Here is a 16,158-nt window from a genome sequence, read left to right on the forward strand (position 1 = left end):
TGAAAAACCCTAACTTAACTCTGCTGCCATGTCACATATAGAAATTTTTTGATATTGGCAACCATAGTAAAACAAAGACTTTTATTTTTGATATTTATTTTATATATTTAAATGCCATTTAACAAAGAAAAATCAACCAAAAAAATGAGTTTGCGTGTCACCTCTGACACGCGTGTCATAGGTTCGCCATCACTGGTTTATTATATTCGATTAAGAGCTTTAGTTATATAAAAGCAGACTTTTCTGTTTATGAGTTGTGTGTTTTCAAATATTTGTAGGCCTTGGTATACTGCAAATGCTAAAGTTTGAGCACACCTGCTCCTTAATGAAAACTTGCTGTTTTACAGTATACTGTGATAGAAATATGCACACTCAGCATTTAGAGTACCCAGAGCTCAGAATACAGGTAGAAGAGATACTTCTGAATTCCTGAAGATTATGATACCAAAGATAGAGAAGTAGGAAATAATGGGGTTACCTAAGGGTGATTAGTATGACTGGAGTGTAGGAAGTATACGGTGAGTAGTAAATGAAACTCAAGATGAATAAGAACTTCCAGTTATTAGTAAACTTGACAGATTAAGATGCATGTTTGTCTCCACTCCTTAAACTGTCCTAGAAGATAGTAAAAGAATAAATGGGTAAATCCCCAAGGACAACAAATAGGATAGAAATAAAAGACACAGAAGAGAAAACAGCAACATTTTGGAAGGTAAGCTAATGGATAAATGATACCTAACTTAGCAGGTCAAGAGAAAGCTGAAACCTAAGGATGTGAAGCCAACAACAAGCAAGTAAATTGGCATTGAAGAATCTTTGGGAGGCTCAGGCCTTGGACTCACCAGGTACCTTCGAGGTAGGCATACAAAATAAAGCTGAGAACAAGAGGATTGGTTAATTTATATGACAGAGCATTTTAACCACTCCACCCCACTCAAGTTGAGGGGAAAAAACAAAAGGAAGATGTATTCAGGAAGTAGGATTCAATACAGGAAATGTTGAAAGGAGGTCCTACCATGACATCTGTGGTCTAGTCCTACAGCAAGCTTCCAGATTATGATAGGACAGAGGTCTTTACAATGTTTTGAAGCCCAGAAGATTAGTAGAGTATCAGAAATGTCTGAATGTAGAGGAGTTTTAAAACTGGCAGAATGGAAAAAAATTAATGATGGGTACACAAGAAAACGGCAAGTTGCAACTAAAAAGAACAGTTAAGCATCAACAGAAAACAAATCGGTGGAAGAAAGGACATGTAAAGCACATTTCATTATTTAGTTGTGAGTAATATTTAGTCAACATGTAAAAACTTTTATTAAAAATATTGATTTTTATAACCAACTTAGTTTGTATAATGTTAAGAGCAAGAAAAAGTCTGTCAATGTAGGAGTATGTGTCTAGAGCCAAATGATGAGAATTTTGAATCATCTCTCTTCTGCCTAAACAACTTATTTCACTTCTGTACCTCATGTGTAAAATAGGGATAGAATAGCACCTACCTCTATCCTAAGAATTGTTAACATATATGAACACTTGGAGCAGGGTCTTGTGTTAGTAACTATGAGAAAGGAAGATGGAGGCAAGTGAACTGTACATGAGGGATGGGTAGAATAACAGTTGAAAGTTAAAAAGTATAAGTGTGTTACTTAAAAATATAGAGGTAAATAAAAGAGCTTAAGAATTAAAAATGGTTGCATCTGGAGAACAGGAATCGAGTGTTCTGGCTGGAACAGAAGGCTGCCTGTCTTATTCTAAGCCTTGAGTGTTAACTCTTTAAATGTTACAAACATATAGGGGAAAACTGCAAAAAGTAGAAAGTGCCTTTTGTTTGGATTTTAACTTGAGCCTCAAAGCATTTTGTTTTTATTGTAGAATTCTTTAAACTTATGTAGAGGTTGAGAGAACAGTATAATGAACCCATCACTCAGCTTCAACCATTGTGAACTCCTGGCCATCTATATAGTAGCATTTCCAAGCACCACTGGATTACTTTGAAGCAAGTCCTAAACCAGTGATGGCGAACCTATGACACGCGTGTCAGAGGTGACACGCGAACTCATTTTTTTGGTTGATTTTTCTTTGTTAAATGGCATTTAAATATATAAAATAAATATCAAAAATATAAATCTTTGTTTTACTATGGTTGCCAATATCAAAAAATTTCTATATGTGTCATGGCAGCAGAGTTAAGTTAGGGTTTTTCAAAATGCTGACACGCCGAGCTCAAAAGGTTCGCCATCACTGTCTCAAACCTTACATTTCAACCAGACATGGCCTGATGTATGGCTTTAGTACCTATAGTGGGCGCACTGCTCAAAACTCCCTAGAAAGAACTTGCTGACCAGCTACAAGGAATGAATGCAGTCAGTTCATAACTTTTAGCCACAGTGATCAAGGCCACACTCTTCCGGACATCCTCTAGCCAGAGACTAAGCATGGCAGCAGTTTCTACCCAACATGGAATTGTTTGGTCAGTCTCTGGACCAAAGTTAACCATTGGGCCGGCCAAGAGTTTGTCAGGCATTCATGCTTTTCAAAGCCCAACCTCTTTCTTTCCTTTCAAACTGACAGACCATCATGATAAGGGCTTTTGCTACCGAGTCCTGTTCTTGCTAATTTTCATAGGTTCATTTTTATTTTGACATCTTAGAGCATTCAACTGACAAACTAGCTAAAAGAATTCTTTTTAAAGTGTGTAGAAAAGAGCTAACATATTAGACCTGAGACTGCTATTTTTTAAAAGGCCTGTGTGCGGTTGACCTTTGGTGTTTGGGAACTTTACTTTTAGGTGAGGATTTTCTGAAAAATCCCTGATAAAAATGGTTCACCGTGCCTAAACTGTTCGTGTGAACAATATGGTTTATGCCAAACATCTGTTTCTGGGAGTCTGGGATTTTGGTATGTGCTGGGCCTACATGACAAGCCCCTTAAAAATATTGGGAATTCTTTTTTCTTTTCTTTTTAAAAAATATTTTTAAATTGATTTCAGAGAGGAAGGGGGAGAGAAAGAGAGAGAGAAACATCAATGATAGAGAATCATTGATCGGCTGCCTCCTACACCCCCCTACTGGGGACTGAGCCCGCAACCCGAGCATGTGCCCTTGACCAGAATCGAACCTGGGAGGGACCCTTCAATCCGAAGGCCAACCTCTATCCACTTAGCCAAACCAGCTAGGGTGGGAATTCTTTACTGTACATCCCTGGTAGATAGTATTTCACATGGGTTATCACTTGTTGCTGGACAAATTAAGCATGTTAGTGTGACTCCACTGGGAGAGAAATCTTTGAGTTTGCGCCTGGTTTCCTCTGTACAACACCCCATGTGCCTTTTTCCTTTGCTGATTTTGCTTTTTATCCCGTCTCTGTAGTAAATCATAGACCTGGGAACAGACAGTATGCCATCTTGTGAGAATGAATCCTGTGATTTCCCCTAGCACAGTGGTCGGCAAATTGCGGCTCGCGAGCCACATGCGGCTCTTTGGCCCCTTGAGTGTGGCCACGAAGTTTCAATCGGACTGTACGTGCGCGCCTGTGGTATTTTGTGGAAGAGCCACACTCAAGGGGCCGCAGTTTGCCGACCACTGCCCTAGCAAATCAGTGAGCCTGAGGATGGACTTGGGGACCCTAACGCATTAAAAGAAATCTTACAAGAAATTTATGAATCCTTAATATCAAATAACCAGTCAATGTTCAGACTTACTTAATTGTATTTTTCAAAAATATACTTACACTAGGGGCCTAGTGCACAAATTCGTGCATGGGTAATCCCTCAGCCTGGCCAGCAATCGAGGCCTATTGGGGGGCCGGCTCGCAGGGGAAGGGGCCGCAGGAGGTTGGCTATGGGAGTGCACTGACCATCAGGGGGCAGCTCCTGAATTGAGCATCTGCCCCCTGGTGGTCAGTGCGTATCACAACGACTGGTCGAATGGTCGTTTGGTCTTAATGGTTGCTTAGGCTTTTTCATATATATATGTGTGTGTGTGTATATGTATATGTATATATGTATGTATGTATTGTTAAAGATCAAAACAAGATCTGCCCATTTCATTTAATTGAGTGGTTAAGTCTCAACCTATAGATTACCCCCCTTTTATTCAGTTTTCCCATTGCCTGGACTTTGCTGACTATATTATTTTTGTAATGGTGTTTAACATGTTCCTCTATTAATGTTAGTTTCCTGAAAGCTTATACTTAATTCTAGAGGTTTGATTGGGTTTAAATTATATTATTGGATAAGGTTAGTTGAGAGATGGTGTTTACTTATTGTATGTCATTGGGAGGCACATAATACCTGCTTTTTTGCTCTTTTGTGGTAAGATTTTGGGTGGTGTCAGCCTAATCCATAATGGCTTTAGCAGTCATAAATCTTTACCTAAATCCATTGTTTCCTTAAGTGTTGCAAAAATGGTGATATCTCCTATCTTTCCTTCATTTATTAGCTGTTATTCTTTCATAAAGAACTTACCTCAACCAGTTGGTTCATATAGGAAAGTAGGATAAACGAATGATTCTTGAACTTTTTCAGTGTTCAGAATGAGTAAGTTTCCTAGCACTCTCCAGAGATTGGCCAGTGAGATTTTTACTTCTAAGTTTCATGAACTATTGGATTTTAACATTTGTTTTAATCTAACTCAGTTTTGTGTGTGTGTGTGTGTGTGTGTGTGTGTGTGTGCGCGCGCCCAAATTGTCCCATCTCTAGGTTGTGAGAGCTCCTTCATGTTGAACCTGACATAATAGTTTATTTAGAAAATGTTTGTATTGACTTAGAGAGAGAGGAAAAGAAAGGGGAAGAGAAAGAGAGAGAAACATCTTAATCCCTTCACTATTTTCACCCCATCCCACAACCCACCTCCCCTATGACAGTTGTCAGTCTGTTCTCTATCTACAAGTTTATTTCTATTTTGTTAGTTTATTGTTCATTAGGTTCCACATGAATAAAGTTGTAAGGTACTTGTCTTTCTCTGACTGGCTTATTTCATTTAGCATAATGTTCTCCAGGCCCATCCATGCTGTCACAATGGGTAAGATTTTCTTTTTTATGTCTGAGTAGTATTCCATTGTGTAAATGTACCACAGCTTTTTTATCCACTCATGTACTATTGATGGACACTGGACTTGTTTCATTTTGCTTTTGATTTTTAGGGATTTCTCACATTTTGTTGATTGTTTCATAATTATGTGAAACATTACATGGTTCTATAAGTAAATCTCTAAAACAAAATAAATAAATTAGGAGAAACTGTGTCCCTCCTGGTTCCTCCTCTAATTTTACATATATATAAATATATATATATTCACATTTATTTGTATTTCCCCTCACATTCATTAGGGGGAAAGTAGCACATATAAACACTGTTTGCATCTTGCTTTCTTTGAGTTAATATAGCTCTCTGTATATATCATTCCATAGCAGATATTATATTCTTTTTTATAGGAGCATAATACTCCATTATATAATTGTATCTGTTATTTTAAGTGGTTTTTCTGTTGTGGACATTAGAGTGTTTCTAGTTCCATTATAGACAGTACAGCTATAAATAGCCTTGTATATGTTTCTTTTCATAAGGATTTCTATTTATATTTGGGATGGATTCCTAAAAGTGGAATTCCTGGGTTAAGAGGTAAATATATAGACAGTTTTTCTGGCTTTGCCCAAATTCCCCTCTACAATGGGACAGTACCACTTTGTATTCCCATCAGTAATGTATGAGAATACCTGTTTTTCCATAGCCTATGAACATATATTGTTATCAGACTTCATAAAATATTTTAAGTGGATCTGTGTTTTAGAATCTTTGGCAAAAGTGTGGTATGGACTATAAGGTGTGATCCTAATAACGGAGCTATGTTGGGCCTTAAGAGATTTAGAGAAATGCAGGTCTTCACTAAGTGGGTATAGTTTTATTAAAGAAGTGTTGAAGGTATTGCATAAGGAGGACCTAGTAACTAAATGAAAACATTATGAGAAATTGGGGGGTAACTCCTAAGTTTCTGGGAGTATGAAAGATTTCCTCTAGAGAAGACTGAGTATTGGCAGATTATGGGATATGGGAATTCTATCTTGGATAACTTTGATTTCAGGTGCTTCTGAGATGTGTGTTAGAAATGTAGTTGGATATATGAATCTGAAGAGGAAATTTGGGGATAGACTAGAGCTTTTGAGTCATCCCTTTATATAGTAAGATATGTGTAGATGAAGATACCCAGGCAAAGAATAATAGTAATATTTGAGCACTTGGAAGAGTAGTTTATATTCCCCTTCCATGTTTATTTTTTACATAGCAATTTACATAACATCTCTTTTACTAGAATTAGAAAAATACACTTCATTTTTATGACATTATCCACAGGCTTACTATATACATATACTGTACAATATAATTCTGTTCTGAAATAGTAATTTAGTTCCAGGGCAAATGTAGCTTAAATTCTTTAAAATATGAAATGATTTATTTTACCTTACCTTCTATAAACATTTTGTATACAATTTTAAAACTTTGTTCAAGTTCTCTACTTAGTTCAAAATGTTTCTGTTCTTGGTGTCTAATTTTGGCAAACTTAGACAAATAAATGGAGGGGGGTTTTTGCCATTAAAGTATGCTTTTTTACTGTATTAAACATCAGTAATACATGATAATATGATGTCAATATAATTTTCATGTTACAGCTGAAAAAAGAGTCCGATCTAAAAAAGGAGTTTTCTACCTTATATGGCCTTAAAAATATTAAGGCAGGAACCAAATTCACAGCCATATGAGTACAGTTATTACCATTAGGTACATTTTATATATGAGATTGAGCCACAGAGATGTTTTAGTAACTGTCCCAAGGATATAGAGCAGCAAGAAGCTAAAGTGGGAATTTAAACACAGACAGGCTGAAAGTAAAACATTTTGAGTGATGATAATGGTTTCAAAACCTTGCCATATAAGTTGAAGTAAATTCATTTAAAATGTTTTTATTTAAGAGAGAAGATTGAGGGCAGCAGGTACATTTGACAGGTATTAGGTTTGTCATGGAGAGAGTGTTGGTGGAACTTAGGCATACAATGGATGTGTTCCAAAGCTTATCTTTGGTTCAGTATCAAGCATCTTCTCTTTTTAGGGTTAAAACTGACACCTCATCACTTACTGTCTGAGCAAAGGTTGCATGGTTATTTGGAAGGCTTGTGGTGGAGTCCATTATGGCACTGAGGGGGTAAAATGGGCCCCTTGCAAACTCTGAGATTTTTTCCCCCAATTAACTAAAATGTGAAGTGACTGGCTAATTAGCTAAAGAGTCCACCCAGGCTTAGTATTTATTCTAAATGAATTAGATATATTGTGAGAGTTCTAGGCCTGCATAGTACTTGTTTTTTCAGAGCAACCAAACCTAGCTGCTAGAGCTGCTTCTAAATTCAAACCCACTTATATTTTGAACTTGAGGCCCAGTGCATGAAATTCATGCACTTGTGGGAGATCCCTCAGCCAGGATGTCCGACTGCCATGGAAATGAACTGGGTTCATGTTCTTATTATATCAAAACAAATGGCAGAACTGGAACTGGTTCCAAATTCAGGAGGAGGTCAGCATCTACTGTTAAAGTAATTCTTAAACTTGGGTTAAGAAAAGGTGGAGAAAGAACTTGCGTGTTGTTGTTGTTTTAACTACCCCCAAGTTAGCAAAGAATGTCTCACTAAGATTTTAGCAAGAATTATTTATTCTGGTAGTTAATATAAAGAATAAATATCATTTACTTTAAGTACCATTAAGAATAATATGATTAGGTTTTTCTATAGGTTGCATATAATTTTAGTCTTCTTTGGCAGTTATCATAAGCACTGCTCTGTGATTCTTCTCTTCCTCTCTTCTCAGATATCCGGAAAGTGGTATTGTAAAAGTAAATCTGAAGGATCTTCGACCACGCGCTAGAACCATTTTGAAATGGAATCAACTGAATATCGGTGATGTGGTAATGGTTAATTACAATGCAGAAATTCCTAGTAATAGAGGACATTGGTTTGATGCAGAAATTACTGAATTGAAGACAATTTCAAGGACCAAAAAAGAACTTCATGCAACTGTTTTTTTGGGGTAAGACTCTCTTCACTGTTCTCGCATTGCTGCCTTTGGTTCCACAATGGTTTCTGTAAAATTAAGACCTGCCTCCTTTATGTATTGCTTATGCTTAATATCTAAAAATTAGGAATGTAATTTTTAGATATTAAGCACAGTTTTCTTTTAAATAAGGGAACCAGTTAAACCAGTGGTCGCCAACTGGTGTTCCACGGACCATGGTGGTCTGTGAAGTCTGAAAGGTTGGCAACCACTGAGCTAAACTATTCTTATCAAGTTCTGGTAAATGGATTATTATAATATACTAGAGGCCCGGTGCACAAAAATTTGTACACTACCGGGGGAAGGGGGGTGGGGGGGTGTCCCTCAGCCCCACTTGTGCCCTCTCACAGTCTGGGACCCCTTGGGAGATAACCACCTGCTGGCTTAGGCCCGCTCCCCGGGTGGCAGATGGCAGGCCCAATCCCTCCGTGCCTGCCCCGCCGCCCTGGGTCGCGCACACAGCAGGGCCGATCCAGGGGTTGGGGCGCTGCCCCGGGTCAGGTCGCACACAGACGACCTCCGCCCCCCGGGTCGAAGATAGATGCGGATGGTGGCAGGGCAGGTGGGATGGCACTGTCCCGCCCCACTGCCCCGAGTCACAAATAGCAGGCCCAGGTGGTAGCGGGGCAGGCGGGATGGTACCGTACCGCCCTGCCTGCAATATGCAAATTAGCCACCATCTTTGTTGGTGGTTAATTTGCATATCACGCAGATTAGTCCACCAGAGGCGTAGCGAAGGTACGGTCAATTACCATGTTTGTCTATTATTAGATAGGATACCAGAGGCCCAGTGCACAAAAATTTGTGCACTCGGGAGAGGTCCCTCAGCCCGGCCTGTGCCCTCTCGCAGTCTGGGACCCCTTGAGGGATGACCACCTGCTGGCTTAGGCCTGCTCCCCGGGGGATTGGGCCTAAGCTGGCAATCAGACATCCCTCTGGCAGCCCTCAGAGCATGTCCACTTGCCAGCGGGGAGCAGACCTAAGCTGCAGTTGGACATCCTTAGTGCTGCTGAGGAGGCAGGAGAGGCTCCCATGACCACCATTGTACTGACAGCTGTCAGCCTGGCTTGTGGCTGAGCAGAGCTCCACTTGTGGGAGTGCACTGACCACCAGGGGGCAGCTCCTGCATTGAGCGTCTGGCCCCTGGTGGTTATTGTGTGTCATAGTGACCAGTCATTCCTAGTCATTCTGCTGTTAGGGTCAATTTGCATATTACCCTTTTATTATATAGGTTAGAGGCCTGGTGCATGGGTGGGGGCCGGCTGGTTTGCCCTGAAGGGTGTCCCGGATCAGGGTGGGGGTCCCGCTGGGGTACCTGGCCAGCCTGGGTGAGGGGCTGATGGGTGTTTGCAGGCTGGTCACACCCCCTTCAGGGTGGGGGTCCCCACTGGGGTGCCTGGCCAGTCTGGGTGAGAGGCTGAGGGCTGTTTTCAGGCTGGCCAAGCTCCCCCCGCGACAGAAGCTCCCAGCCTCTCCTTTTTTCCTTTTTTTTAAATTCTGGGATTTATTTACCTTCTATAATTGAAACTTTGTTGCTTTGAGTGGAGCTCAGAGCAGGCCGTGGCAGGCGGGAAGCTTGGCTTCCTCCATCATTGGGGCAACCAAGCCTCCTGCTTGCTCCAGCTCCGTGGCTGCCGGCCGCCATCTTGGTTGGGTTAATTTGTATATAGTTGCTCTGATTGGCAGGTGGGCATGGCTTAAGGTGTAGCGAAGGTGCGGTCAATTTGCATGTTTGTCTTTTATTAGTGTAGATTACATATAATGGATATATCTATGATAACATTGAGGTAACAAATCTGGGATCAAGCATCTGCTTATGGTTAATAATAAAGCAGCAGTCTATAAACTACAGCCCACTGACTGCCTGTTGTTATGAAAAGTTTATTGAATCACAGCAATGCCCATTCATTTATTGCTGGGGTCCAATCCCAGCGGGTCCAGGGGTCCCCAAAGGTGTGGACGGAGTCGGCGAAGAAGGAATAACACGGAGACAGCCTTCAGTTGATCAGCAGCCTAGTCAGGACCTCTAGCCAGGATCTCCAGCCAAAGTTCTGGTCGGAGTTCTGGTTAGGAACTGATGAGGATCTGATGAGGATCTGATGTTTATTGTCTTGTTACATCCATATTTATACCAGCCGATTTTAATCCTGTCAATTTCTATTACAAAGGTTAGGGCGTTTCTTATCTCCATTCCAGGGAGTAAAGATTATGTAGCTTAACTACCCGCCTGGCACTTAATTAAGGGGTTGTATCCCCTCCCTAACCTCAGGGAAAAATCCCTACCTGGGAAAACAACCTTTCTCGGAGAGGTGACCTTGGTTAAAACACATGGCACCAAGGGGAGCAAACATATTAAGAACAGTATGCCAGGTCCCTTGAAACAGCAAGGATGGACCTGCTCCCGGCAATTTATGTATTCTCTATGGCTGTTTTTGTACTCAACAGAATTGTTGGGTCGTTGCAACTGAGACTATCTTGGCTTTTAAAACCTAAACTACTTACCCTATTACCCTTGATGGGAAAATGTTTCCTGACTCCTAAGGTAAAGAAAAAGAATGTTGTGTGATGTGCTGAAAATAGTTTATATTTTAGGAAACAGTTGCAGAACTTTATCCAAACACAAGTGTGATTTTATTGCCAGAATTAGGATGCGACTCAATTATAGACTGCCAAGCCACTTGAAATTCTGATATGGATACAAATCATGAAGAAAAGGAGAAAGCACCTATATAAATTGGTTATATAGGAAGTCTTATAAGGTACTTGAGTGCAGGAAGTACAAAAAAGCATGTATACACAATAGGAGAGGATAACAGTACATCACATTGAGCTAAAACAAACAAACAAACAAAAAAACTTCCCCAAGTGATTCTGCGGTACAGAATCACTTATGGTTAATAAGTGATTTGGGGGACTACAAGTAAGATTGAGTAGAAATTATAGATGGGCAGATATTAGCTCACTAGAGAGAAAAATTATGTGATAGTTATCCTAACAGTAAAACACACTGTCCTATAAAGCATTATGTTCTGTCATTTAATTTTTTACTAGACATGTTAAGGACACAAAGCCAAAAAGGATCCAGTGTGACTTGTGGATTGGAATTTTTTTTTTTCATGGTTAGAAATCTTTTCCCCTCACTGGAAATAGTGGGTAAATAATTGGAGTGAATGTATTCTGCTATTGATAGACACACAGTGCTGCCATGACATTATATGTGTCCCAGTGCTTACTTTGCATTAATTTTTGTAGTGCACATCTTGTGCAGAGGTAGAATTGCTGGGTTGTAAAAACTGTGCATCTTCAACTTTAATATAGAACCAAATATTTAAGTAGTTGTACTGGATTATATATACTTCCATAACAATATGAAAATTCCCTTTTTATTTCCCTGATGACTAATGACATTAAGAACCTCATGCTTATTGGCAATTTGGATATCTTTTGTGAGGACCAAACATTGGTGTTTTATTGTTAATTGGGGAGTCTGTCTTACTGAGTTCTAATTGTGGAAACTTGACCATTTCAGTTATATGTGGAGAAAATATCTTCTCCAATCCTATGGCTTATCTTTTCTCTTTAATGCTTGCATAGTGTTCTTAATTTTAAATAGTTGAATTTATCAAACATTTTTTCTTAAGCTTATACTTTCTATAAGAAACCTTCTTGCTTAAGAAACTTTCTAGGGTTGAGGGGTTATGGATGGGGGGATGAAACGAGTGAAGATATTCAAAAGGTACAAACTTCCAGTTATGAATGGTATGAATACCATGGTGTATTGTGTATTTGAAAGTTGCTAAGATAGTAGATCTTAAAAATTCTCATCAAGAAAAAAAAATCATAACTATGTGAGGTCATGGATGTTAACTAAACCTTTTGTGGTAATCATTTGTCAGTGTATATATATGTTAGATTATTATGTCATATACTTTAACTTATACAATGCTATGTCAATTATATCTCAATAAAATATAGAAGAGGGAGGGAGAAACTTTCCCTACCCAGAAAGCATAAAGACACTCCACTGTTACCTTTAAAAACTTGTAGTTGTGCCTTTCTCTAGGTCTTTCATTCACTTGGAGTAGATTTTTGTGTACAGTGTGAGGGTTTAACTTACCTTGATTTTTTAAGTGTATGTGCTGCTGAAACGAACACTAACTTACCATGATATACATGGATAATAACTTACCATTAATCGAGAAGCCCACTTTTCCCTCATTGATCTTCAGTATCTTTATATTTGATACAGTCTTCAGGTCACTATTTTGTAACATTCCCAGCCATCCCTCTTGTGCCTCCTCACTTCCTACCAGTCTCTATGTGGTCTCTATTTTCCATGCTTAGTTATCAGGGTTCTCTCCAGCTAATCTTTAGTTGATTATTCAGGATGGTTTTTCTGTATTTTAGTTGTAATTCCACTTTGGTCCTGGGAGCATGTCAGTGTAGCTTCCACTTCCTCCGCCACCATTTTTTAATTCTCTTGAAGTTTTTCTTTATGGAATTACTAGAGGCCTGGTGCACAAAATTCATGCATGGGTGCAGTCCCTGAGATGTGGTGAGCAGGGTCGGACACTGCGGGCTGGGGCATAGCGTGGGCCTCTGGGCCGCCCAGTGGTGCCACATGGAAGCTGGGCGGGCAGCATGCTCTCTCCCAGCTGGCCTCACAGACCAGCTCCTGCACGAACCCATGGGGAGCCCAGCCGGCCCTTGTGGTCCTAGTGGCTGCAACCTGGCTCACTTGGAAGAGGCCGCACGGGTACAGGGCAGGTTCCTCGTGGGTGCCCAGCACCTGAGCGCGGGGGCTGCCCTGGCATCCCAGAGAGGGTAGCAGAGGGAGTGAGAGCGAGCTTGGCGGACACTCCACATTCTCACCACACCTCCATCCCCATCACCTCCACCCCAGATAGCCAGCGAGAGGTCGCAGTGCGTCGCCAGCACCTGCCATGTTCCACACTGCCCTCTGGTAGTCAGTGCACATCATAGCGAGCGGTTGAACTCCTAGTTGAAAGACCACCCAATGGGACAATTTGCATATTAGGCTTTTATTATATAGGATTCCAGCAAATAAATGAGCAGGGAATGATAGAACTGGAATATCACCATTTTCTAACCCCCAGTGAATTAATCTAGGCATTGAGCATCTGTCACTGCTGTCATAGGAAAAGACAACTAAATAATTAGGTGCTTTCTGGTGGAAATAGACCTAATAAATGGTTTTGCCAAAATAAATGAACATGGATTTGATTAAATATTTTGTAAAGGTCCAGATAGTAAATAGTTTAACCTTTGGTGGCCAGATGGTCTCTGTTAAAACTACTCAGATCTGCCATTGTGTCAGGAAACCACCCATTGGGAATACCTAAATGAGTAGGTGTAACTCTGTTTCAGTAAAACTTTACTTACAAAAACAGGCAATGGACCAAGTTTTTTGTCCACTGTTCTGCATCTAACTACCAATTTACTGGAAATATAAACAACAGAAAAAAACTAAACTACACTGGGAATGCAAATATCTAAATCAAGACTGTGGGAAACTATAGGACAAATGATGGGAGTTCTTCAACAGGTTGCAAGGAAGAAAGAGATGGTGTGGGAATTTATAGTCTTTAAAGCTCTAGCAAAAACTATACATTTGTCTATGCAGTTTTCCTGCATTTGTTTATATTTGACATTAATAGTTTTAAAAGGGTGAAAGGATGAAAAATACCATTTAGCAAATGCTAACTAAATACACACACAGACACGCACACACATACACGCACACACACACACGTACACTTTTGGTACCAAAAGTACGAGTAGAGATACGACATTTCATAAGAAGCTTTAAGAATTCTAAATCTGTATATACCCAGTGACATAGCTTCAAAAATATAAAGCAAAACTTGACAAATGAAAAGGAGAAATATATTCAGTCATAACAGGAAACTTTGAAGAAGTATATGCAAACAGGCATAGATTGTTTCCATGAAAAGTATGTCTTAGTATTTGAAAGACTTTAAAAAATCTTCACCCAACATGCTTACACATGATTGATTTTTAGAAAGTAAGGGAGAGAGAGAGAAAGAGAAACATCAGTTGGTTGCCTTCTGTATGTGTCCCTACCAAGGATCAAACCCACAACGTAGGTATGTGCCCTGACCGGGAATGAAAGCCACAACCTTTTGGTGTACAGGACAATGTTCCAACTAACTGAGCCACACTGGCAAGGGCTGAAAGACTTCTTTTTAATTATGTCGTATTTTTACCTAGAAACTCACTGTATTTATTGGAAATATGTTTCAATCTTTCATTTTAATTGAGAGTATCATTTATCTAGTCTTTAAATTAAATTTGTGAGATAGCTATCTTCTTACCAGATAATCTAAGGGAAGTCTCTAAATTTTTTCCTAATATTACATTAAAGTTACACTTAACTTTGAATATTAACTGATTACTATTGGACTTTTTTTCTATTGGAAATAATAACTCAGAGTAATTGGAATAACTATAATCCCAATTAGTAAATAGACAAGGTTCAGTGAATTTTTACACCTGACTTAATTATCGTTTGCATCTGAGTAGATTTTGCTGTCAGAAGTTAACCTTTCTTCCTTTTTTAAACAGGGGTTCCGATGGAAAATTAAATGACTGCCAGATAAAATTTGTAAATGAAATCTACAAGATCGAGAAACCTGGAGCCCATCCTCTATCATTGGCAGATGGAAAGTTTTTAAGTATGAACTTTTTTCTGGGCTTAGACTACATGGTATTGTACGTGATTGGCATTTTAATTGGCCAGGGAATAACTTTTAAGGAAGTATAAAACTTAGCCCATACAATTTTATTTTCAGGATAGCAGTTTTAAGATCCATTTTGGTCTAATGGATTTCTTGCATGGTAAAATTTGTTTTCAGAGAAATATTTTCTCTTCTTGGCATTTTATTGCCATTTTCTCTACTATAGGTTCTGTTCAAATAAAAATATAGGTTCTGTTCAAATAAAAATTCTGTTTCAGTAATTTTATGGCCATCCAAGATTAATTTACTAGTGAGACCTATTTTTATACCAGTAAAGCCTAAGAATAGTAGTGCTGACTGATCCTTGAATTTCTAGGAGGTAATAAATGAGATTTATATAATCATTGAAATGTATTCCTACCTCTTCATTGTACATATTTTACTGCTTAATATCATGCATCTAGTTGGCAACAGAGGTGTGACTAGATTCTAGGTCTTTTCATTTATGATTCAATTGCTGTCTTTCCAAATAGATTAGTGTCTCACACTCTCTTAATTCTGGATTTTTTTGTGGAGAGCAATCCATTGATTTTATGCCACATGTCAGTGTCTAATATATTCTGGAAAAGAACTGTTCAAGACAAAAGAGATCCTGTCTAACCTCTTCTTACCCCAATTGTGCAAGATTATAAGACAAAAACTTTAACAGATCAATAAATAGACTTTCACGTTACCTATCTAAGCCCTACCAATTTTTTTTATTGTTATTCCTCACCCAAGGATATTATTTTCCATTGATTTTTAGAGAGAGTGGAAAGGAGGGGGAGAGACGGAGAGAGAAACATCGATGTGAAAGAGACACATCAGTTGGTTGCCTCCTGCGCGCGTCCTGACCAGGGCCGAGGATTGAGCTTGCAACCAATGTATGTGCCCTTGACTGGAATCAAACCTGGGACCCTCCTCAGTCTGTGGGCCAGTGCTCTATCCATTGAGCAAAACTGACTAGGGCAGCCCTTCTAATTTTTTAAGGCTGCAGTGCTAATAATATGTCTAGATTTGAGTTAAGAACCTTAAAGCAGCGATTGCCAACCTTTCGGACCTCATGGACCATCAGTGGTCCACGGACCACCGGTTGGTGACTGCTCCTCCAAAGGTTTCCTTAAACCAGCAGTCGCCAACCTCTTGGACCTCGGACCACCAGTGGTCCGCAGACCACCGGTTGGCGACCGCTGCCTTAAAGCATACTCTGTATGACTATTTGTATGGTTATATCTTAAGAAAAAAGGTAACTTGATGAGTAAACCTACTTAATGTGACTTAGTTTTTCTCATTAAAACACGATGGAA

General features: G+C 39.5%; 1 protein-coding gene across 2 annotated transcripts in view; it reads left to right on the plus strand.

Moving 5' to 3' along the window:
* Nucleotides 1–16,158, plus strand: part of UHRF2 (ubiquitin like with PHD and ring finger domains 2) — a 61,387-nt gene that overhangs the window by 18,964 nt on the left and 26,265 nt on the right. For both annotated transcript variants that reach the window (XM_070431641.1, XM_070431642.1), the window contains exons 4-5: nt 7,851–8,069; nt 14,700–14,809. In XM_070431641.1, the coding sequence (XP_070287742.1) occupies nt 7,851–8,069; nt 14,700–14,809 (329 nt within the window). The remainder of the gene's footprint in view (nt 1–7,850; nt 8,070–14,699; nt 14,810–16,158) is intronic.

The sequence above is a fragment of the Myotis yumanensis genome, unplaced genomic scaffold (genome assembly GCF_028538775.1).
Source record: "Myotis yumanensis isolate MYYU_CA2020_CCGP unplaced genomic scaffold, mMyoYum1.0.hap1 SCAF_12, whole genome shotgun sequence".
In the NCBI taxonomy this organism is placed as follows: Eukaryota; Metazoa; Chordata; class Mammalia; order Chiroptera; family Vespertilionidae; genus Myotis; species Myotis yumanensis.